The 26,756-nt window shown below is 35.6% G+C and overlaps 1 protein-coding gene across 1 annotated transcript in view; it reads right to left on the reverse strand.

Annotated features, from left to right (window-relative positions):
* Positions 1 to 1,294: 1,294 nt before the first annotated feature.
* The window catches only part of WDR27 (WD repeat domain 27), a 55,643-nt gene continuing 30,181 nt past the window's right edge, over positions 1,295 to 26,756 (reverse strand). Inside the window, exons 21-24 of the mRNA XM_042874748.1 lie at positions 25,865 to 25,962; positions 14,936 to 15,038; positions 4,087 to 4,185; positions 1,295 to 1,339 (exon numbers count right to left, since the gene is read on the reverse strand). Of these exons, the coding sequence (XP_042730682.1) occupies positions 1,295 to 1,339; positions 4,087 to 4,185; positions 14,936 to 15,038; positions 25,865 to 25,962 (345 nt within the window). The remainder of the gene's footprint in view (positions 1,340 to 4,086; positions 4,186 to 14,935; positions 15,039 to 25,864; positions 25,963 to 26,756) is intronic.

A 26,756-nucleotide genomic window follows, 5' to 3' on the forward strand; every position in this document is an offset into this window, starting at 1 on the left:
GCATTCCATTCTGACATGCTTGCAGCTTCCATTTAAGCTTGTTTTTCCGTCTTCTTATTCTACTTCTCTCACGACCGTGAAGATCGATACAAAGGTCGTACCGAAGACAAAAGATTCTACCAAATAATTTTTCAAAAAATATTTCTAGAAAACCTTAAAAATCTTTTTAAAATCTGTGTAATCTAGTCTCTCAGCAGAATTCACAACTTTCATGAGAATTTCAGAAAGGAAAAAAAGTACTAGAGCAATTTTTAAGAATTTGTTTGCATTTTTTAGCCTTTGAATTTGATCACTGGGAATGAAAGAACAGAAAAGCTGTCAACTGGCAATTTATTCCTCTCAGACAGAAAATTAAAGCAAAAAAGAAAAGCCAGTAAATTTCATTAACATCCATTTTGACGTATTTGCGGACTATGAGAGGAAGTACTTAGACTGACTTGACCAAATACCAACATCAAAAGAACCACGTGAAAGCATTTTCCTGACTTCAGTTAAATCGTATTAGAGGTGAAGCTGGTCACAAGTTTTATATCCACATGAATTAATTTCTGACAAGACAGTTCTGAGTCCTAAGGCAGAATATCATACTGGAAAAAATCTGCCCTACGTAGGTATAACACAAGACAAGTTAGTAAAGCCAAAACTCAAGCAAACTTAAGTCAGAGAAAAAAGTTTCCATATCACTTCAGAAGTAACCTCCATTGGGGAAAAAATTATGATTAAATGAACCATCAATGGTGAACTAAAAATCACAAAAGGATGGCATTTTTATATAGAATGTTCTAAACTGAAATCTCCAGATGTGACCACCAGGAAAAGTATATTTTGTTAGTAGCTAGTAAAAGATGATAACTCATTTTTCCAGACACATCCAAAACCACCCGTAGCCAATTCTGACTAAACTGGTGGTTATAGCAAATAACTGTGTTACTGCCCAAGAGATCCACAAGCAAATCTCATTACTAGGAACATTACATGTCTCTCTCCAAACAGGTGGGCAGAAAATTACTGTGAAATTTTCAATGGTTTCCAAGTAAACCTAGCTGTGAAAGAGTCTTTCAGATCTTTGCTATTAATTTAAACTTCTCCAGCTGCCCAATAATATATTAGTTTCTAACATAATCTTGTCACAATATACCTGTAACTAATATTATTTGAAATATAGCTGTACTCACTGAACACAAAATCAGACTTATACATTAACACAAAAAAATTGTTCTACAGACTAACGGTTTGAATTAATATCTTCCACACGTGTAAAATAAGCATTTGATAAAACAATCTGTGGTCTGTTCTATTCAGATTCCAATTCAACCACTTCTACTTTGCATTTGAACTTCTGTGGAAAAAAAAAATTGAAGATGATAATGTTTTCTAAATGACAATTTTAAAATGCCATGCCTTCAGTGATTTCTGGTGCATATCAGCTTCAAAGAAACATCACATAATTCAATTTGTAGGGACTTCAGAAAATAATACCATCCAACCTAATAAGAGGAAGGTGAATATGTAGACCCTTATAGTCTAGTCAGCTAGACAAAAGCCACCAAAAACCTGCAGACAGCAATAGTCTCCTCATTTGCTTTTATTCTGCTTTAACAACATTTCATAAAGAGATGATTGATAGCTTCTCTATTTGGCAGACTCCCCCTCTATTTTAACTTCAATTCACACAACTGTATTGTAGTTAATAGTTGCAGTTATTATAGCTTAAAATTATTATCTCTCTTAATGCACATTCTTTAAAATAGATTTAAATGCAATTAATATGTATAATAAGCTTAACACTTTTCCCTATATAAATTTTGACCAATTAATGAAATCAGAAAGAGGCACTGAGAGGCTAAAACTAAGAAATCAGCTTGAAAATAGAACTAGGATAAAGCCAATACTTTTATCTGATTCTTCTTTACCGGCTTTCATGGCAAACATTTTATAAGCCATTCCAGAGCATAGTATAATGAAAGGACACAGGATGTCATTTAAATAAATAAATAAAAATAAAATAAAAAAAATTTCCCCCTTATTTCTGGAAGAACATTCATGGAACTAAGAGTTGTAATAATGATTGGAACAAACTGCATCATGGACAGGTGCTGGGCAAGTAACCACTGAACTGGATTGCTGCCAATACACCTCACTCTTGGCTGGATCTCTCCACCATAAAGCTCAGCCATAATGTTCAAATTTCACTAATCAGTCATTTCCCTTTTTTCACCCCTTAGTCTTTCCCCTACCAGATCCCCTTCGAATGTAATGGGGCTCTGTGTAGGGGTTATTCAGAACACAATCTAGTTCTTAACCATATTCATTCAAACATCAGATGAAAGAAAACTAAAGTCAATTTTAAATTCCTAACAAGTAGTAGGTATAAAAATCATCCAGTGTTGAAGACTCTGGTTGCCCAATACAAAGTCTTTCTTTCAAGGCACAGGATTATTATTTTCTAATTCATTTGTGACTTGCTTTTTTCCCCACTCTACAGTCTAACTGATATTCTTAGCTTCCTTTCCTGCCTTGTCCTAGCACCTTCAAATGTAACTTTATGCTAGCTTGTATTGGAAAGCCTAGCTGTATTTATTTTTTCTTGATTCTGTAACTCCCCCCCAAAAAACGTATTTAGAAAGCATTACAGACTGCCTTATAGAGAAGGATTTAGTTAACAGAAACTACTTTTTAGTTGTAATCTTTTAAAAGTGCGATTTCTGCACATTTCTTTCTTTTTGTAACAGTGTTCTTGATAACATCAGCTTCCAAATCTTTCCCCATTTCTACATGGGGGAAATATGTAATTTGTAATATGGTTCAAATCTACAGTTCTCACTTCTCAGGGAGGAATTCTTCAAGAAAAGGGTTTCAGGTCCTTGAACTTCTGATCTAGTTTCTTAGCTGTGATATTAAACTGACTGTGTGATGTTTTGTAAAGTTCAGTATGAAAGGTTTTGTGTCACAAGGCACGCTGTGTTAGACCAGCCTGGCTTAGATCCCCCCATAAGCCAGCATTTACTTTATCTTTTGCCGATTCTGCTCCATTCCAACAGCAGGACCTTCAGATCTGGATACCACAAGGCTACAGGAAGTCACTTCTATTCTTCAGTTTAAAACATCTTTTATATTTCGCAGAGTACAAACTCTGAAACTAGCCTTAATCTGGATGCAAATTTTCACAAACTCTACCCTTTTACTGACGGTATTGTAGTGCTGAATCCAAAGAGCAGAAATACATAGTGCTCATCACAGGATCATAATTATACATTTCCTCAGCTCAAATAACATGTACTCAAAGAGTAAGACTTCTAGAAAATTCTAAAGTCACAGAAATGCTAGCACATTCTTTTATATATGGAAGTAGGAGAAATGTAAATAAAACAATACTCTTTGATGTAAAATAATTGTACTTATTCCTTAATTATTTTTGAATAGTAGCAACCCTTGTTGAGGAGGTAGTAAAGAACTACTGTGTATTCTAGGGTAACACATATATAGACATCAATTCATATATCTGGTTATTGTTTAAAGTATTGTCTTTAAGAAGAAATGTTTTACGTATTGAAATGTGAGAATATTCATGTACATCAGCTTCTACGTTATAAATAGACAAAAAGTAGATGTGCGTGCATATAAATAAAACCTTTGCTTATTTCTTAAGCTTTGTTCGCATTTCACATAATTATGACATTAAGTGGATGACATCATACAATATCTTATTATGAGCTTATTCTCAAAGTAGCATCAGAAAAGGAAACATGATTATTTCTTTTTCAAATCTGAAGCAGTGGGAGATCAAAGAGGAAGAGGTAAACTGCTGAAAATCTGTAAGAATCTAGGAGCAGAAATAACCCTCTGAGCACTCCATTACAAGAAGTTTGGAAAAGTATGCTTAACCTTTGACATGAAAGGACCATAGGCTGTGTAAGTATGATTATCCCTCAGGAATGGTAAGATCTGAGGTTGTTTTGTTTTTTTTTTTTTAGGTGATTCTAGACACTAAAACCTTCTTTGAATTATACGTATTTCTTTTTGTAGTCACTTGAGTGAACATTTTACATGTTTTAATTACAAAGAAAAAAAAAAAAAAAGACTTACCTGTGGCAAAAAGGGACTAAAAGCCACATTAGTGACAGATTCTGTGTGTCCTCCCAGTTTATATGAAAAGGTACTCGAATGCATCTCAAATACGTAAGCCTAAAAAACAGTGAAATAATTTTCACCTCAAAGAAGTAAAACACTATGGATACACCAAAATATAGTACAAGAGGACTAAAGATTCAGCCTGAGGTGAAGTTAGGAATGTTTCATAATAGCTAGATATATTTCTGTGTCTTCCACATCTTTAAAGAGATTTCTATAAATGAGGATAATTTTTCAAATGCCTAACTAAAGTTGATTAAAATGAAATATAGATATGTATGCTTATATATATATTTACAGGGAATAGTGCAATTTTTTAATCTTGAATAAGCCCCAGAGTAACTCAGTTTGACCTTGCAGACAGCAAACTGCTACAAGATACACATCCTAAAAACTTTTGCATTCAATTAACAGTCTTTCCAATTTATGAAAGGATTCATGGACAAAGGCAGCTCTGGAAAAACACTTAATGTCTCACTCAGAAAACAAATCTCAACAGACAACTCCAAAGATTCTCTAATCCCAGTGAACACCAATGAAATCTGACAGTCCTCAGCGTCAAACATTCTATTCAAGACCGTATTTTCTGAGAGGCTCACTGTAAATCTACTTAATTGCATGTTGTTTATGTATTTCACAAAACCTGTATTCAGTCCAGGATACAGAATTAAAACTATCTAAAGGCTTCAGTCAGCTATCTAAAAGTGGACAGAAAAAGAAGTATACATGTAAGTATATGTATTTTTAACTTCTGGATCCTTATCCTTTGTAGCATTCCGCATAGGTATTGCCACACTACTACAGAAAAGTAGTAGGATCTCAATTAACGTGTTGAAATCTTCGTGCCCTTCCTAAAAGGATAGAGCAAAGAAGCTTGTTAATTGGAAACTCTGCCTCAAACAGTAAGATTCTCCCCTCTCCTTTTTTATATATTTCAGGAAACTAGTCAGAAGAAGTACTGAATTGCTAATAATATATAAGAAGCAGCTTTAGTTTTAAAACTTACAGCCACACCACAGCTACAATGACTTACACTGCTTGGAATATGATCAGTTCACATGGGATGAAAGAGGCAAGAGGAACCCAAACAAGATAAAATTGCTATAATGACACAAAATAAAGCATTATGCTGTGTCTCTAGGCATGAAATTATTTTCTTTGATGGAAAGTAAAAGACCACATGTTAGTAAATTGTCTGTACACAGAACTGCTCAGGTTCTTGCCTGTGAAGTTTTCCATACAGAAACAATACAACTGACTCTACTTTACTGATTTAAAAATACTAAGGAAAGAGTCTTAGTTATTTGCTTCATACCGCTAGCAGATTACAACATTGCCAAATCATTAGATTTAAAAAGAGAAACACTGTCCTTCTAATTATTATTAAATTCAATAGTTTAAAAAAAAATCTGCTTTAACAGAAATGGTATTCAGATATTCATAAAAAACAGAGTAACTCCAAAATAAATATTCTCCTTCTGTAGGCTGCCATCATGCTAATTCTGCTACATTTGTGATGCCATTCAAATTACTTTTCTGTTCTATAACAACTGGATTTTTCTCTCACTTCCTCCTCTACAGAAAAAAAAGACCAGTAAGTGATGTATAAACAAAATCATGACACGAGCAACAACAACAAAAATGTTGAAAATATGAATTCAGTGATAGAGGAGAACATGTTCTTCAGTAAACGAAATGTAGTAAAGACAGAAAGCAAAACAGTCTAGGAAGTGCTCAGTAATTCCTCAGATGCATATGTACATATAATCTGCTACAGACTTCAGCCAAAGTCAATTCCTTTTTTTTATATTAAGAACAATTTTTTTTTTTTTTTTGTAATAAAATTACTGATTCAGTAGATACTGGTATTTTCTTTCCATTCCTGTCCAAGGGTCAGCCAAAAGTAAAAATAATTTACCTGTACCAATAGCTTCCAAAAAGGTTTCCTGCAACCATAACCACATACTCATTTGTGTTTCCATTCACTTGAAGTTTGGAGAACATTTGGAGTAGTCAGTTTTGATTAACCGACAGTATAAGAGTGTATTTAGCACCTTATACAAGCCTATGCTTTCTTTAAATTTGTAGCAAGAGACAGGGAAGGAAGGTGAAGGCCCTTTCTCGAAAAGAATTTATATCCAAATGCAAAACTACTTTATTTTACTGCACTGGTAGAGAGGGTGAGCTAAATAAAGTGATTCTGCCTTCAAAGTAACCTTGTGCCCTTCTGTACCAACTGCCCCCTTGTCTTATCCACAATCATGTGTATTTGAATCAAACTATTTACATGCTTACACTCCGTCAGGAAAAGGGAAGAGTGGGAAGCAAGTCAATAATAGTAACATTGAACACACAACAGAATAATTCTTTTTATCAGTTCTTGCATGGAGACTGAAAAGCAACAACAGTTGAAATACCCAACTTTTCTAGACACTGTGGTTTTAAATTGGAGCGCCTTCTTAACGTATTAATCATTTAAATAAATGAATAAATATGGAAATAAGGAAATAAAAAATAAAAGACTCTAGCATCTAACACATTTAATTTGACCTTACACAAATAGAGATTTCTTCTTCAGAAATTTTGAATGGAATGGCCAAATTTTTCCTAGGACTGCTCAGTGTAATATTTCAAATGAGCTCCAGCAGATGGAAGCATTAGAGTATCTGGTGGGAAGATAAATAAATAAATAGCTTACACTTTCATGAAACACATCTGGATTTGTTAGGAAGACATTAGCTTCCCTTTGCCTCCATTAGTGTCATTACATCTGGTACACAGTCCCTTGCTACATGATATAATTATTTGGCTTGCATTTCATCAATCTGTTTACACTGGGCCCACATCTCCTGCTGAACTGTATATTTTTCCTTAATTTCAAGTTTAAGAAGCACCTGAAATGCTTGTTCTAAAATGTAAAATAACAATCAGCCTGGAGCAGACATCCAGCATGGAAAGTTTCAACACAAAACATTCCTAGTTACAAACAACTAAAAACAGAATTATAGTGGAAAGTGTTGGACTACTGTAATTACACGCATCAGTGCCAACTCCACACATAATAAAACAGATTTTGCAAGTTTTCTCAGCACTGATTAACACTCTTCAGTCCTGAGACATGTTATACAATAGCAGCACGGAAAATCTATTCAAGCCCATCCCCAAAATATTGAATACAATATGCCCTTTGAGAAACCCTGCTCTTCCAATGCAACTTGTTGTGGAAGCTTCTTCGGTAGTTGCAAGAAATTACCTATTACAGTAGAATCCCACTTTCCATTTGAGTTCCTTCCATGTAACCACAAAAGGAGTAATGGTGAAAATTAATAAGGTTCTTCATTATTAAAGCTTAATATCATCAAGATCAGGTCTTTCAAAACACATGGTATACTTTTCAAATATATATATATTTGAAAATTATATGTATACTGACAACTACAGCTAACACAGTTTAAATTTTCCTCATTAAAGATTATATAAGAAGATCCAAACCATACGTGAGTTTTACTTCTTAGAAATTTCCAATTTATATTTTTTTTCTGATTTTAGTGTCTATTTAATTAGTCAATTGCAAAACTTTATACATATGCTTGTTTTTAATTCTATACCTGGTATTTATGTAGCACCAAATATTATTGTTTTACTTTTATAACACACCTGGGTATGGAAGAGTGAAGAATTATTATTGAAGATTTTGCTTTAGGAAAATTTACCTCCCTTCTAGTTACAAATAGAAGCAGAACAGTTGGAGCATATCCACCCTGTAAATGGCTCTTCGGCTGTTGCTAAAACCGTCTTCTGTATCAACTTTAATTGCATTCCTTGTTTGTATACTGCTATTGATTGACAAAATTACTACAGAAAGATACAGAGGATCCTCCTTCAGCTGCTCAAGCATAAGAGAATTTCATTAGCTTTACAGTGGATTGCTACGTATTAATAAATTTGCAAGCTCAGTGCAATCAGCTACAAGGACAAGAGGACTCACGTACCAATGCCACAAAATTCTTCAGAGATGTACTCAGCTATACTCATAGAAAGCCCAAGACCTGTGATTGTAAACCTATATCCATGCTCTCTTAGCATCCCACTGGTTTTGTTGGACACAGATAACTATTAAACATGAATGAAGTTTGGGTATTTATATCTACTTTTACTTCCTATTTCACCTATACTTAAATATAAGGTATTTCCTTTATAACTAATATTCTCCAGCAAAAAAGCTAACATCTAGTATTTCCATTCTGCTGGCATAATTACCCACAGTAGTATCCCCTTGCTGACCTGGGGAGGCACAACATAAGAGATAGAGTCCTACTGAGTGGGATGAGACAACAGGCTTAAAGGTTTACACAGTAACACACTGTAGCCTCAAGTCAGTTTTGACAGGCTACTAGAAAATATATGTTTTGTAGTAGTTAAGTAAACACACTTAGAATCATACATCACTTGATTTGGAAGGGATCCTCAAAGGTCATCATGTCCAACCCCCCTGCAATGAACAGGGACATCTACAACTAGATTGGGTTGCTTGGAGCCCCCTGCAGCCTGACCTTGAAGGTCTCCAAGGATAGGGCATCTACTGTCCCTCTGGAAAACCTATCCCAGTGCCTCACTATCCTTACTGTAAAACATTCTTCCTTATATCCAGTCTAAATCTCCCTTCTTTTAGTTTGAAGCCATTTCCCCTTGCCCTATCATAGTAGGCCCTGTTAAAGAATCTGTAACCCTTCCTTCTTACAGCCCTGCTTTACATACTGAAGACTGTTCTCATGTCTCTCTGGAGCCTTCTCTTCTCCAAGCTCCCCAGCCTAGAGAAGAGAACAATTCCAGCTCTTTCAGCCTGTCCTTGTAGGATTGGTGTTCTATCCTTTAGATCTTTTTTTTTTTTTTTTTTTTTTTTTTTTTTTTTGTGGCCACTTATAAATAAATTTGCCAATTCTCTCAACTGCTAACCTGGATTTATGCTGGTCAGTTCTGAGATGTAGATACACCATAGATAAAGCAGCAGTCCAAGCTGACCAAGAGGCAAACAAGAGCAGCTAATATGCTCATGCTTATAAAATTCCATGGTTCATAACATAATCTACCACAGCTAAGATTTTCAATCACCTTCAAAGATATACCCAGAGACAGCAGAGTAGCAGCCCACTGCAAAGTCATTCCTGTGTTACTAAGAAAGCAATATTTACCTCTTCTCTCCTAAGACAGTAGTAATAAAAGCCAATCACACTCCCAAAGAGTCCAAGAAATTGAGGTGCAAGAGTAATACAAAGATGTACTCTTCCTTGGAAAGGGATAGATTTTGTCTAACAATAGGTGTCTGCAGTCCCTGTCATTCATCCTCTGCCATTTATATTTCTCTGCCAAGCAACGTCAGTTCTGCTTTTTCCACAGTAATCATTGCTAATACTATTTTCTCCAGATGTTTTCCTTTAAAGCTTGAGTTAAACAATATGGATATATAAAACACAATTTGAACAAAAAATAATTGAGATGCTTATGACATCGAAACTCAAAATATATCAGATAGTCCCTACCACTGCTTCATATAATACATTCTGTTCTGCAAGCCCTCTGGTACAAAGCATAGACTGAGGCAATAAATACTAGCCCTGCTACCAGACATTTTGAAAAGCAAATTTCCAGAAGGTGCCCTACTTGTTTCCAAATGCAATATTAAAATCAACGAGCATATTCTGTTGATCAAAGATAACTAACAAAAATATCACTGATAGCATAAATTTATAACTCCCAAGAGATAATGAACTACACATAAGTACAACTTCTGAACTACTAGCACGTCCTATCTCCTCCATATACATCTAAAGCAGAATATCAAAACCCTGAGCCTTTCTTCACCTGTAATCCTTTATCTTCCATTCATTACTATCTAAAAAGTTTTAGTGAAATCATGGTCCCAAGCAAGAGGCAAACCACCACACAATTTTATCATTTATATTTTGAGGATCTGGGGATGTTTTCCTCTTTTCTATTGAGATAATGTAATGTAATTTTGGACCTAATCAGATGCAGTTTGTAAGCATATTACACCAGACACAATATGAAAGCTTTTCATGTAAATAAGATCAGAATAACTGACTGCAGTGGTAACAAACTGAGGTAGACTTAATTTTTCACTCAAAGAAAAAAACACAGGAAAAATGTTGTTGCTCAATTCAGTTTTACACATCAAAACTGAACCACAGAAAGACTAATATGATTAATAATACATTAATCAGCAGCACAAGAAGAGAAGATATATATGGAAGAAAATAGTGCTGACAACACAACCTCCAAATGAGTTTTGGTGATTTACTTTGGTCTATCTTATCTGGGTCTGTGGATTGAACACCATTAACACATAGACAGCATTCAGATTTCTGAAGAACAGAGAAAGCATTGAGATATACCAGAAGTAGCTAATATACTAATTTAGTAAAGAAAAAAAAAAAAAGTTTCAAGCTAGGCAACACTTTCCCTCAGTATAATAAAGCAGAGGCTGTGCAAAATCAAAATATAAAATATAGTAGCTATAGAAGTCCGATTTAAAAGAACATTTCAGCTTTGTTAGCATTGTAACTAGCAAATTTGTATCCTAGTAATCCAAAAGGAGGACTTCCCTTCCTGCACTGGAATATATGAGGTCCAGTAGTAAGCATGCACAAAGTGACTTGCTAAAGTTCAAACAAGAAGTTCCGAAGACCAAAATACCTTTCTTCTCAAAGAACTTAAGACATCAGCAAGGAACAGGACTTGGAACTTTGCTAAAGCAAAAATGTGCTTTCCTACACTGAATAAAACATTGTCAAAATATCAGTATACTGTGAGATGTTTAAAGGAACACTGGGGAAAATAAGGAAAAAAGCTTAAAATATTTAAGCTACTTTAAATAGTAAAGCTCCCTCTATTGCCGTTTCTCAAAGCCAAAATATATGCGAGCAAGTCTATGATGACTTTAACAGATAGCAGCACTGTTTTTTTAATACATTTCTGAGGGACAAAAACCAAAGGAATATTTTTAAAGTAACATATGATATAATTATGGATAAAAATAAAACTAAGAATTCTGTTACATAACTCCCTTTTTCATTCTCATAAAATAATTTATTAATATAATCCAATATGAAAAGTCATAAAAGATCGTCTGATTTCAAATGGTGAATTTTATGACTAAGTAAACATCAGGGAATAAAACATTAAATATATCGCTCACTACATCTGAAATTCCATATGGAATATCAACCTTGTAACTATTTAGAACTGTCAACTACAAACAAATTGTACAGTGTGCATTGTGCCAGGTGCAGAATCTTGCTCCTGAAAATAACTGAGTCAGAAAGTATAACCATGTCCATTATTCACAGGCTTACAGATCACTTTGGATATGACCCCTAACTAGTATGTAATCAGCATCATTTGTAAAGTGAGAATTAACTATAAAACCAATATTGCACAAATGTTAGCATTCAGGAATTCTGCAAGCGATTAGGATTGATGCATAAGTATCAAATCAACATACCATGTATCTTGTCCCTCCTTTCACTGTCAGTGTCCTTCCAGAGACGAAAAACTCTACCACTTCTGAATTTGGTGCCTTCACATTTTTTGGAGGTCTACACTTAATCTCAGATTTAGAACATGCTTTAAAGGTATCACTATGAGTAAAATCCTGCACTTCATTAAAAAGCTTAAATAAAACAGAAGACAACTTCATACAATACCCTTGCATTTTTGTTATTGATGTAGCAACCACTTATGCTGAAAAAATACTCTGGGTTTTCAGTATGGGTCACTCAAACCCAGCCTGTGAGACTTGATATGGAAACAGACTTTTAAATTAGCAAATTGGATATCATCAATGGGGCCAAAATGTGCCACTAAAGTCTAAATTTTGAAAAGAAACATCATAATCCGAAAACGATTTAAGACCCAAAACTTTACTACTGCATTCCCTTTTTCATTTCTGGGAACTTGGAATTTATTCAGCGAGCCTCAAGGTATTAAAAAAAAAAAAACAACAACAAAACAACGAAAAAGAAAAAAGAACCTAATTAGACATGAAGTAAAAAAGTAACTAGGACTACACTGAGCACAGGAACGTTTCTATTTTTAAAAGAAGCATTTCAGACTTCTCAAATACTTCTACCCTTTTAGAATAAGATTTCATTGATCGGATAATATTTAGGCAAACATTTTTCTACAGAAACCAGGAAAATGGAAATCTAAATCAAGCAGCAATATTTGTCTAACATCCTTGGCACTGTTCTTTGATAGTAAGAAACTTCAAATGTCCGCTTGTTAAACAGACAGAAATTATATTGAAAAGAGAGTCAACCCACTTCATTTGCAGCCTTAGGCTTCTTAAGATGAAGACCGGAACCAATATTAGATGCTAACTTTCTAGATTTTTTAATCACTATGAATTATGAAAAGGCTTAACACAGCTCAAAACCAGGATACTGTGGGTGCCTGCTTTGATCAAACTGTCAAGTCCTACACAGTTTTTGGCAAAGATTCTTTTCAATTGGGAGTAGCCAGGTACGGGAACGCTTGCATCACATGACTTACAATATGTACACACACAAAAGCAGTTCAAATCAAAGTAAGAGGTTACTTTAGCCAAACAGAAGCTATACCAATTAGTTTTTGCATCAAACAAGCAGTGTATTTCATAATAGAGTAAAAAGCATACAGAAGTTGCAACTCTATTTATAACAACATCTTTCAGTTTTCTTACTCTTTGCCCTGCAGGAATATGGTTTTGATTTTGCTGTTAGAAAATGCAGCCAGCATGTATTTCTCTCTGGCAAACATTGTAGAATACAAAAGTCATTTTGTAATTAATATTTGTCAATTATATCCCAGTTCTTCCCTTACTGACTTAAAAATCAATTGTATTTGTTAACCATAGGGTGGAAGCATTGCATGTGATAAACTAAAATCAAAGATGATCGAGGTGTAGTTACTCATCAGTAGAAAGATACATTTCATTATTTTAGGAATAACCAAATAAACTTTTACCAGCAGTAATATGTTTTTACATATTATAATTTTATAATGCCATTAACTCATCAACACTTAATGTACATTAACTCATTGAATATTATCTGCAAAAATATCTGAATTCTTGGTACTCTTAAACTTGTTCCCATTGCACACCAGTCAATTTGTTAGAATGTTACTTGTTTAATAATATGAATGAACTAATGAACTATTCCTTGTCATGTTCAATTTTTTTTTCTTTTTTTCCAAAGGAAAGACAAAAATATAATCAGTCAAAAAGTTTCAAAGAGAAGTCTACAAATGTCCCTGAGCTGTATTTTGTCCTAACAGTAGAGCTGTAGCAAGTTTCTCAGAATCTGAAACTTGACTCAGATTTTCAGTGGGGACAGCAAGAACAATGAAAGACATCTATGGACATTGATGTAAATTATGCAGAATTCCAACCCATGAGACACACTAAATTGTATTGACTGGCACTGTGCCCACCGGGGACTACGTGCCAACTGGAGCAGGATGCAATCTAGCTATTCAGCTTCCTATAATGAGCTACCAATTGCCAAGAATTTGGAGTAAGGGTAAAATCATAAGCTATAAATTTATTTTCTATCAGCAGCCTTTCTTAACAAAAGCTTTATGGCAAAAGAGAAAAGGTTTTACAACTACACTTCTTTTTATACTATTCACTCTCAACCTTAATTAGGATCTCAACTAATTATATAGTATGTATCATGCGCTGGGATCAATATTAGATATGTTTCATTTTACAAATAAAATAAAAGCTTCTGTTCTGTATTGAAAACTACATTCTCAAATGCAAATTACCAGAAACTTGAAAAATGTATCTTATCATGGAAACCATGAGAATATATTAGTCATTGCCAAATCTTCACAAATCTGCCAATAAAACCTTCACACATGATTAGAGTCCATATTTCAAACTGTCTACAAAAGTAAATTCCATTTGCTCTGAATTTGAAGTTAACTTCTTGAAATTGAAGTCAACTTCTTAATGAGTCACCTAGAAAGACCTAAAAGTTAGACAGCTTTCCTAAACAAGTATTTTGGAAGAATGCATTTATAAGCCCAATTTCAAAGAGCAATACTAATAGCTAGCAAGTATCTATCTCTTATTAAACACCAGGGAAAACACTGTGCCAACAATACAGGACATTAAGTTAAAATTATGTGCAAACTCAGAAAAGGTAGCAGTACACTTTTACTCAAGACTCTTTGCTAGGAGTAGCGAATTTAAATATAGCAGACAGTGAGAAAGGACCTAGTCTGCAAGGGATGCACAAAAAATTCTAAACACAGGTGAGGGTCTTTTCATTTTGTATTCAATGTTCCTAAGAAACCAGCAACAAAAGCTTCACCACCCTGTGTTTGATTGCCTAAATAAATTGATGTGTAGTTGCTACACAGTTCCAATGGTAAAATACACAGACACTATGCACACTGCATAAAGCTGTGTTACAGAAGATAACATTCTCTTCAACTATGATGGCATATGACAACTGAGAGTCAAGTACTGTGAAAATTTTGAGAGATTAGCTCTTAACAATCACTACGAGTGACAAAATTTGTTCATTTCCCACACAAAATACAAAAAAAAAAAAAAAAAAAAAGCATCAGGAATCAAATGCTAGTGCTACATAGTAATTAAGCATATAAAAGTGCAATTGACCTCAGTTTTGCACATTAAGCTGAATCTTAGGAATGTGCATGAAAGAACTACATTGCGTACAATACAAGTATCTACTGTAGTTTTGGAGGAAAAATAAACAAAAACATTACTTACATACTTGTCATCTGAACCACTGGCTATAAACTTCCCACAAGGAGATACTGCAATTCCACAAGGGTAGGAGTGGCTACTATGCCCTTCAAATCGACGTTCACACCTTCAGAGAAGTTTCAGAAAGTCTCATTAATAAAAAATAAAGACTAGCTCTTTTACCACAATTTTCATGAAATTCTGCTCAAGTCTCATCATTTTTCTTAGTGTACAAATTTAACTAAGGCAACTACACTAGGTTACAAATATCTGTCATAGGATTTGTGAAATTGGAAAGGCATTAAAGAGCATCACTGAATAAAAATGAAGTGAGTGCACAATACTACAGGACAATGCCCAAGCTTAAGCCTTGTTTAGTTTACAAAGGTAGAAACATCATTAGCATTTAGAAATGATGCCTGCCATTAAACTACTATAGTTAGCTACCACAGAACCATATGATAGAATGGCTTATATTGAAATCAACTTTAGACATCATCCAGTTCCAACCTCCCTGCTGTGAAACGGGCTGCCACCCACCAGACCAGGCTGCCCATGGCCCCATCCGAGCTGTCCATGAATGCCTTCAGAGGTGAGGCATCCACAGCTTCTCTGGGTAATCTATTCTGTGCCTCACCATCCTATCTCCTGGAGGAAAGCCAAACCAACACTGCTGGAAGCACGGAATGTTTATGTAAAAGCCAGTCTACACTGAAATTCCCCTCTAGCAACTTCCATTGAATCAAGATGCAGAATGTTGAATCATAATGTAAATAATTACTGCTTCCTTTTTTTTATACTCAAGTCTGGATATTTAATTTAATTTGTGTTGCTGTATTTACATTCTTACTCCATGCATTAGTTTATTGCATCTTGTAAAATCAATACAAAAATGACCTTCCAAAATTATAAATATTTGAATATAAATATATCTACAGTACAACTGTAATTAATCTCTTATCTATATTAGTATAGTATAAAGGAAGGATTGCATTTAAATTTAACAGAAGGAATTAATTCCCTATTTTAAATGTTAACACTGCAAGATAGCATTACTATCATTGTGGAGTAAGTTTTTGATGGCTGGGCACACCAGGGCAATATAAGAAAAATTTTAAGTGAGATGAAGATCACTATCCATCTTAGAAAGTCCACTGTAAAGAACTGTGATAGTTTTGTAGTCACAGCAAAACTAAGGAAAAAAAAAAAAAAAAAAGAAAGAAAAAGAAAAAAAGACAATTTATAGTTGTTTCAATGTTAAAAGCCATTTTAACACACATAAAAATTAGAGCTCCAATCACATTCAGAATGATTATTGACAAATGTGTGCCTCATTTAAAAGTTTAATTAAATAAATGACTTTTCACACTGTCTGATAGTGATAGGATAAGGGGGAATGATTTTAAACTAAAAGAGGAGAGATTTAGAATTGATATTAAGACATTTTTTACTCAGAGGGTTGTGAGGCACTGGCACAGACTGCCCAGAGAAGCTGTGAGTGCCCCATCCCTAGGGAGATGGGACCCTGAGCAGCTTGATCTGGTGGGTGGCAGCCTGGTCGTGACAGTGGTTGGGATGGGTGGGGTTTAAGGTCTGTTCCAACCCAAGTCATTCTATAATTCTATACCCACAAGAAGTTATAATTTCAAGGCTGACATAATAATTTGTATTCCTCTTCTGCCTTCATTGTGAGTGCTATCACAAAATCTTTTGCCATCGCTCCGTTGTCACACACTCCCTATGCATGCTAAGTCAAGGAACAAAACTGAAAGAGTAAAACCTGACAACACCTGCGATACACAATTTTCCCTGGCCAGTAACATCATTAACATTGCGTTAATTGAATCAACTGAACTTGCTTGCAGAAACGTTTATCTTTTTAAACCATTTTGTTCTTTTTCAGATGTATATATGTCTGAATGCCAAGTTGATCTTGTTTACCCATCTGAAACAGGCAAATAAACAAAAACATTACTGTGTAACTGATTCAACATATGCTGAACAAAGCACAAAAGGACACTTTTGAGTGCATGAAAATGCATCATTTTACAGAGCTTAACTCTCAAAGATTATACTGAGATTCAGCCAAATATATAGAAAAAGCTACTGATTTCAGTGCACTTTTTTTAGTATAATCAGATCTCTCACCTCAGGTTAGTTCTAATATAATACTGTAAATAGCACAATTAAAAAAAAAAAATATGCAGTTCAAAAAGAAGTAAATTATAAAGACATTCAATTACTGCGAGTACTACATAAAAACATTCTTTCCACTTCAGTTTCCATATAACTCTTGAGTTCATGTTCAGAGACTTTCAAAAACAAATGGATGCCATTGTATAACCTGCCTCTATTCAAGCTTTCCATTGTCAGAAAAGAGAAACATCAGCTACCTCAGACTTCTCTCCAAAGCAGCACTCTATCACCACATAAGACTCCAAAGGTTAGGTAACATAGAACAAGTAGCAGAATACATATTTAAATTAAATTTTCAGAGAGAAAAAATGAACAATATTCATAATTTCTCGGTCACACATGAATATGCCTCCAGGATCACCTTACTTCTTTAGGTATACAGCTAGCCATAAGGATTAAATGGAGTTTAAGGCCTCATTCCTTAAATGCTAATTTCCGTGATAAACTGTTTCTTCTTCACAGAAACATCTACAAATAAATTACTGATGATCTTGCAAAAGAATTTGACTCTGCAGGTACATCCCATAACTCACTTCTCTACCTATGAATGGATTGATAAGAAATAACACAATTCCAAGGCTTCCACTGATCTTTTTTTCTGCTACACTACAGCAGTGTAAAACAAAGGCTGAGTCATAGGACAGTACAACTCTTCACCCTTGCTAGTACAGCCATAGTAATAACTAACAACCTGGATTCCATTTTCTTAGCTGTTCCCTGTTACAGACACGTTGTATTTTCCATTACAAGTATAGTTACTTTTCCAATCCCTCAAAATTCTGCTCTAAGATGACATTTCAAAAAAGTGATTCCAGTTAAACTTTCCACACAATCTGGCAGAAATTTTGCTACGCTATCTATTATCTCCAGATATCTCCAGGTGCTACAGTGATGAAAAGAAGTGAAAAAAGAAGCTTTTAAAAAATAGCTGGTATTACACACGCAATTTTAGCTTATTCTAGGAGCTCACTTATTTCAGCCATTATTTTTCTCCTGTTGTGTTAAGTAGCAGCAGGTGGTGATCAAACTTATTTTGGACGCTGCAAGCCTTCCTCAGCCAACTGGCATGCTGTCCCAGCCTCCTGAGAATAAATCTCTGGTCAGAACTTTTCAGGGGTTACCATGGCAAACATCTGGTAATTGCATGGGACATCAAATAGCCAAAATTTCCCTATGTTTTCCAATGTACAGTTTTTAGACCACTTTCCAAAAAAATGTATCTTACGTCACAAACATCATGTACAATACTGGGGAAAAAAAATTGTAACTTTTTTTTTTCTGTCTTTGAAAGATACCAAAATAGTATATATTGATATAGCAGGGAATGTGTAAATGAGTCTATTTCATTCTTCTTGTTACATTCAGAATAAACTTGTTAGCTGCCCAAAGCTTTCTTCTTTTTAAACTACCTCATCTTTTACTTTGTTACTTTGTCTCTGTGCTGCACTATTTGCTCAGAGAACCTACAATACCAGCAGATCCATTGAGATGCTATGAATATCCAAGTATAACCTGACAGGAGTAGTAGCTAACTCAGATGTACTGTACACATGGGTTTCATTTAAAACACACGCTGAACTCTTCATATAGGAGCTCAGCATGCTTTCAGCAACAGTGTGAAGCTGAGACCACACATTTCCCATCCTGTATGCCTTGATGCAACCCCAATCCCAAACTTGGAGGAACTCCAGCCACTGCTTATCCCTTTCTCCTTTGTTATCCTCAGATAACACTCAAACATTTAGAGGGAATTAAAAAAAAAAAAAAAAAAAAGAGAGAGAGAAAGAGAGAGAGGGGAATCATGGGATTCTCATGTTCAGAAGAGACCAAGAAGAAATAATTTGTTTCTTAATGTGTTTTTGTGTATCTTGCTCAGAATATCATGCAGCTAGTGGAGACAGTAACTGAAAATTTTCTAAAAATTGAAAGCAATTCATTTAAATTGCATGTCTGACCCTAATGCTCTCAAAGTGTAATTGTTAGAAAATGTATGAGATGAGTTCCATGTGCCTGCAAGAATTCTCCTGAAGCATGCTGCCAAGGGAGCTTATGATCTAGTTGCACAAGATCATGATACAAGTTGGACATAATACTTTCATGTCAAAAGCTGTCTCATGTAAAGACCTGGCAAATCATTTCAGAGGCTGGAAGAGGGTGAAACTAATTTTTTCTTGGGTCTTCCACCAAAGCATTGTCATGACCACGAGTAATCTGCAGGAGAAGTTCAGTATGTTCAAATAAACTAATACTCTTCAAAAAACTTCACTGTGGTCCCACGAGTGCACGCTGCTTTCTTCCAGGAGATAAGGAACAATTGCTCCAACAGCAAACATAGTTGGAGCAGCTGAACTTCTATTCCTTAACACTTCAGAGTTAGTCAGAGGAAGACTGCTGCTGCCACAAAAGGCATTAATAGTGGTGGTGCCTGGAGGCTCCTCAAAACGTTACTTCTGACATTTTCAGTGGTGACAAGAGCAATCTAGTTGCTGTCACGTCTACTTTCCCAAACACAGCATGGTCGCAGCCCAGTCCTCTAAGCAGGGCAATAGCTTTTCTGTTCTCTTCCCACTTCTGCGTAGAAAATTAGCATATCTGATAGAACAGCACTACTGTCTCGACCTCCGGATTAATTCCCAACTTCATCTGTCCTTTTCCATCCTGCTTTTCCAATTACGTCACAGCAGATGTCCCAGCAAGTTCTCCATACTATACATCTCTGTGGCAAGTAGAGAAGAGAAAGTGCTGGTTTCACAGAATTATAGAATGGCTGAGATTAGAACCTCAAGAAGTCATCTGATCCAACTTGACTGCTTAAGCAGGGGCATAGAGCCATGTCCAGGAGGCTTTTAAGTATCTCCAAGAAGGGAGACCCTACAGATTATCAAGGCAATCTGCCACAGTGCTGTCACCCCCACAGTAAAAGAGTTTTAAGAGGATTCCTTAAACCCTCCCTTCAAGTATTTATGCACATTGATGATATCACCCTCAATTTTTGCCTCCTCCAGGTTGAATAGTTCCAGCTCCCTCAGTCTTTCTGCATAGGAGAAAGACTCCAGGCCCTTTAATGCTTTTCTAGCACTACACTGGATTCTCCCTAATAGCTGCATAGCTCTCTTGTAATAGGGAGACAAGAATGGACATGGTTCTCCAAGTGCAGACTCACCAAGGCTGAGAAGAGGTAAAGGATCACTTCCTTCGACCTGCTGGCAATATTCCTCTTGATGCAGCCCACAGCAACATTAGCCTTTTTTGCTCAAGATCACACTGCTAGCTTACATTCACCTTGGGGTCTTCCAACATCCTCAGGTCCTCTCCTGCCAAACTGCTTTCCAGGTGCATGGTTGCTCCCTGCCACATACAGGACTCTGCACTCCCCACTCTTAAATTTAATGATCTTGCTAGCCCACTCCTCCAGCCTGTCAGGATCTGTCTGGACAGCTGCACAACCTTCTGGTGTACCATTCAGTTCTCCCAGTTTTGTGGCGTCTTCTGCTCATCTGTTGATGAGAACATGCTCAATTCCACCATCCAGATTACTAACACAGATATTGAACAGGAATGGTCTCAGGACTGATCCTCAGAGTATTCCACTAGTTACTCATCTCCAGGCTAGACTTTGTGCCACCTATCACCATCCTCTAGGCCTAGTTGTTCAGGCAGTTTTCAGTCCCCTTGTTGTATGCTCCTCCAGCCCACGCTCAATCAGCCTCTCTATGAGGATCTTACAGGAAACAGTGGCAAAAGCCTCCAAATTAAGTCCAAGTAGACTACATGCACCACTTTCCTCTTGTCTACCAGGCCAGCCATTCCAATACAGAGGTTCACATTGGTGAAGCACCACTTCTCCCCTCCTCCTATGAATCCACGGTGACTACTCCTGATGACTCTGGACCTTTGCAGTCCATAAAATGGTTTTCAGAACAAGTTGTTCCACCACCTTCCCCAGGACTGACGTGAGGCTAACTAGCTTTTATTTCTCTGTACCTTGCACCTTCCAAAGGGCCGACTCCTTAGAAAATAATAAAAACTAATTATATATAGAAATTACAGAAACAATGTCTATGACCAGATAGATATAAGAACAACTTCTGAATAGATAATGTAAGGCTACACCTCAAAAGCAGCCAATTTGCTTCCACAAACAGAATTTTTGCCCTGATAAACTCATACTCTTCCAAATACTAAGTGTCTTGAATTAAGACATCTGCTCTGTTGTTGCAGGTGTTCTTCCTGCAAAGGGAAGGAAATAACTGATGAGGACAGAGATAGAATGTTTATTCATGTCCTAGATCATGAAAAGACTCTTTGCTGTTTATATAATACTTTACAGATTTCTGCATATACTACGAATGTTACTATTAAAAAACTGAATAAATAACATTCTCTTGGAATGTTAACCAGTCTGATTTCCAAACTGCATGGAACACAGCCTTCATACTTAGTTTTAATTATCAGTATATTTTCTGGAGTGGAAACTTTAAAAAAAAAAAATTACAAGGCATTCCTTAGCATGCATTTCCAGACTTAAGCTCATTATGTGAAAAATAAATAAAACTGTGAATGCTCATCAGGATGCAGAAAGAGAAGGGCTGACACAAGTGGGAAATTTGCCAAGAATTCAAGGGCAAATAAGGCATAGACCTATAAGATAGTTCTGGCTAAGACTGGATGCCCAGGACTAAGCTTAAAAGGAGAGCCAGGAGCAAAGGACAGAGTGCATCAGTAATGAGTCAAGGCTGGTCTGAGTATTTAAGGCCCACTGAGGCTCTCAGGTCCCTCACAGTACAGTCTGTAGCTTGAGTTAAGCTACTTCTGAAAAACCAAGATAATTCTAGGACATGCAATTAGTGTTATAACAAGGATGAATCTAACCTACATGCCAATATGACTTCAGCCACATTTTACTGATGAGCAAGAAAGCAGAAGAGTTGAAATCCACCTGGAAGAAAGGCTTTCAACTATTTACATTCTGTAACTCCTCTTATGTCTGCTTGAAATGAAACATGCAAGGAAAACTGCAAATTGCTGCAGAAATCTGGACAGATGATTTCCCCCCCCCACCCCTCCCATATCAGCCCATCATGAAGAGTACTCATGAAATTTTGCTGGTGAATGTGAGCTTATGCTATACGTTCATTGTCAATAAATCAGACATTTACAAAAGTATAGAGGGCAACACTTTGAATTGGTGGTTTCCTCCTCACATCATGAAGGGAAGAAGCTTTCTTTATTGGGGATATTATATCACACCATTACCTAATCTGTAAGTGGGAAGAAAAAAATATGAAGGGCAAGAAGTAAAAACTGTCACATGAAGTTCAGATTACAAATATAAGGAATCAGCTGGCATTTAGTCTAGTCTATCATTTGTGGTTGTTATAGTTTTATTGTGTAAGGGAATGGGATTTTCCTTAGCTTTTAAGTTACTATGTTCTAAACGTCAATTTCACAGCAGTGAGATGCAGAAATCTGTCTCTCACCACTTGCTGTTTTGATGAAACACAGTAGTCACTAAAAACACAGGGCTCGTGGATAAGAAGGCTTGATCTCTATTTGGCTCCGCCAACTGCTGTCATTCCAATACAGATGTAAAGATGATATAAATAGTAAAGGCAACAGATATAGACATCACTGCTAGACTCTAGATTCTACAGTGAATTAGTGCTAGACTCCTGACTTCAAGAGAAGTTGTAATGTTTATGAAATACATTCAACAGGAGATAAATGGGCAAAGACAACAAAATGGTAGAGCTTTTGTGTTTCATGGGCAATTAAGAGTCTACAACATTTCATCACAAAGAGGACTTAAACTCTTAAAAAAGTTAAGCATGCAAACTCCTGGTCAAACATTTGTCTGACTCTTGGCAATCCTTTAGCTGATAACTATAAAATTATTCTCAATTAAACTGAGAAATAATAGGAATCTAATGTGTTCACTGCATCTAACTTAGACTATAGGTAAGTAATTTCACTTTTTCCTCCATCCAGCCATTGTTTGGACAAAAAGGCTTAATATGCTTTCCACAGCTGATCAGAAGTCATTATCTTACCCCATCACATGCATTTATAATGCCTGATACCTCGTTATAGCAACCTGAAAGAACAGCAGCCAAAGTTGGCAGTTCTTCCAAAAAGATCTAACCTCACCTCCTTAGTGCTTTATGTTGCTTTCTAGATTGTCTGGAGCTTTTCTTAGCTATGGTTCTAAATGAGGAGCAGAATGCAGGAGAAGTATAAAAATGTTGACTATCTTCAGATGTAACTTTAAAAATCCACGCATTTAAAAGCAAATGAAGCAGGAGTCTGAGCAAGTCCAAACATCACTAGTAATGTCCAAGATTCTCTCATTTATTGGCAAGATGACCTGGCTGTGTGAGGTTGGCTGGCAACATCAGAAAGTTAAAACGCCTTTTCTTGTACCACCTTCAGAGGAACTCATAAGATTTTCTGGCACTCTTTGAAGCAGTGCTGAAATGCTTCCAAACCACCAGTACTGAAAGAGACAGATGGATTCACAGCTTTATTCAGTAAGGATGATGAAGTTGAAAGTGCAAAAACACTCTCATTGACTTCAAGACCAGAGAAAAGATTAAATAAATTAATTTCCACAGTGACAAAAAAAGAAGTTTGATGATACAGACTGACTGAGGAAGAAAAAAAAGTCTGTGAAATTCAGAAAAAAATAGAAAAAACTGAATATGTTCAAAGTCTATAAAGCTGTAAAGTCAGGTTCAAATGTCTGAAAATATACACTATGCATGGGTTAAAAAAAAAACACACCTGAGCACTGTATGATTCCTTAATCAATTATGATTAAAGCAATGCATACCAGCAAACCATGTCAGAAGAATGACAAATGGAGAATAAGAAAAAGGATCCAAAGAAAAAGGCAATAGGAAGAAAAATAAGAAGGTAAAAACAGTTTTCAACATGGTTGCCTGAACATTTAGAACAAAAAAAAAAAAAAAAAAAAAAAAAATCAAAAAAATTGAGATCTTGAAATCAGTGTTACTACTCACAGTGCTGCAAACACTACAAATGAGAAGGTGGAATTACCTTTTCTATATATCAGAAACACTGGAAAAAGATTTCAGTGAACAAATGTTACTCTGGCAAACCCAAAGCAGAAAAAAAAAAAAAAAAAGAGGTCATTCCAAAGGGACTATTCAAAACATAGTAATGGCAGATGCACTAACTTCACAAATCAGCAAGTGTAAGAGATAAAAGGAATTGGCCCACCATAAGATTAAGAATCTCTTCTGTATGTGTAAGGGATGGACTGGATTTGATTGGACAAGACATGTAAACAGAAAAGCAAGAAGTTTTCAGTACATGTAACTGTACAGTAGACCTAACACTTAGTGGAGACCTTTTCCAAGCTCAGATAGAACTTTCCAAACTCAGCCATTTCAAAATTATTTATGTGTAAAACACCTGGTGAACACATTAGGAAAAAGTGAACAGCTTTCTTCCTTATGAGAACTCAAGAATAGATTTTAAAATACAGAAGATTTAACCTGTAGCCAGAGGAATGAGAGAAAATTTCATTTTTAAAAAATTGAGTTACCCTCCCCAAAAAAGCTGCAAAAGTGATTTATTTTTTCTCTACAGTGGTTACCATCATTGAACACTGTATAACATGAAACAAACACACGTATGCACACCCCAAAAATATGGGTCATTAAGAACTTGAATAATCTTTTAAAGTTTGACTAACAGAACTCAGCAGACACTAGAATATACTGACTTGGCCAAATTAAATATGAAGCAAGAACATAAATTATTCCTTTCTTCCCCGGACCTATTTATTTAATTGATTGCCCAGACTTTACACTTTAACTATTTTACCATTCACCTGCTCTACTCATAAGTATTTTGAAATGAAGAGACAGATAAGTGACCTGTGAAAAGCTATTTACTTTTTCATTACTCTTCTAGCAACAGAGTTAAGGCAGCTTATTAGAAAAACATAAGAAGGTAACATATTCCAACCTCCGCATTCTCTAGTTTCATTATTTTCTGACACTCAGTACAGGTAATACAGTAATTCTTTTGGCAAGAACACACGTGCCCCCTATAGGTTTAATACATTCTTACCACAGAAACATGAAAATAATGGAAACAATCAGTAAGCATTTCCTAAATAGAAAATTCACTAGCAGAAAAGAATATTTTTAACTCCTTTGATGTTTACATACTCAGAATGAACATGAATTATTGTTATATATTTGAGCATCTTTCCCATCCAAATCACTTTCCTTTTATGCTGGCTAAAAGAACTGCATTTAAAGAGTTTGTCCTAAGTATTTCCTTTACTGTGTAATGTTCTTACCACTCTCTCTCTACCCCATAGCTTTCCCAAGTACATTATAAGATTTTTTGAAAAATTGCAGCATATTATTCTGAGTTTATCATAATGTAGTATGCATATTTACACAACTATGTAGACAATTTATTATAATGTTGCTACAATTATATTTACATTTTAAAAGCTAGATCATAAATGTTACCTTCCTTAGCAGTAACGATATGCTGTTTTGGAATAACATTAGCATCCAGTTCTATATACTATTTTATAAATACAATTAGATATCAAGGTGGGTAACATATAGGTGATAAATCTTGATTGTTTAATGATTTACATATAAGTAACTACAACTGAGGAACCAAGGAGTAAAAATCTACAGATCCAATTCCAAAGCAAGTAAGACAATAAAAGAATGCCCTCTTATTCCAAGATATCTAATTCAGCCTTACTTGAGAGTTCTTAAATCCCAGAGTTTGATTCCATCTCCTACAGCTGTGGTCATGAAAAGGTTGTAAGCTTCAGGCTTCTGAGTGCTGAACGCTGATCCCTGTAAATATTAAAATTAATTTGAAGTAACAATTGTAGTGCTAAAGATTAGATCATTCAAGAATAAATGTTAAGTATTTTATTAGATTATGGGATAGAAAGCTTTTATGCAGAAACACAAAGGAGTACAGAGAAACACTGACATGTGGAGAAACCCCTACAACTCCAACAGAAAAGCGTAGCTTTGTCTTAACTTCTTTCCAGGACAGCCATGAGCCCTTTGATCCAGGGGCGCCTCCTACCAAAAACGAGTCACAGGGACTCTAAGTGACAGTAATAGTTGACAATAAGCACGGGGTTAATTATGGAAGTAGGGGAAAAACACTGTGATTGAACAAGACTTTACGGGCTTGTGTGTCCTGGAATAGCAAAGGTCTGGGAAACAGCAACTGGAGTGAGAGCACAGATCAGATGGCCTGTTGGTCTAGGTGCCAGCAACTGGAGAGATCAGAATGAGTGAAATCACATGACAGCAGCTGAAGTTGGACCATGGCAATAGGGGCCAAGTGTCTGAAGTACAAGCAACTGGGACAATTGAGGGTGCATAAGCAAGCATATTATCACTTGCAAACTTCAAGGACTAGCCAGCAAGCAGGTGAAGTAGCTTGGTAACCAGGTGTGTGTGCATTTCAGGGTATGAAGAGGCCAGTAGAGCTGACTTCCAGAAGGTTAAAGCCATCTGACACAGAAATTTAAAAAAAAAAAAAAAAAAAAAAAAAAAAAAAAGCATTCCAGGCAATGAATGCTTCTTTATCAATAGCACTTCAAATACTTTTCATGCCATCAAAGACTAAA

The sequence above is a fragment of the Lagopus leucura genome, unplaced genomic scaffold (genome assembly GCF_019238085.1).
Source record: "Lagopus leucura isolate 7727_CA_CO unplaced genomic scaffold, USGS_WTPT01 Super-Scaffold_73, whole genome shotgun sequence".
Taxonomy (NCBI): Eukaryota; Metazoa; Chordata; class Aves; order Galliformes; family Phasianidae; genus Lagopus; species Lagopus leucura.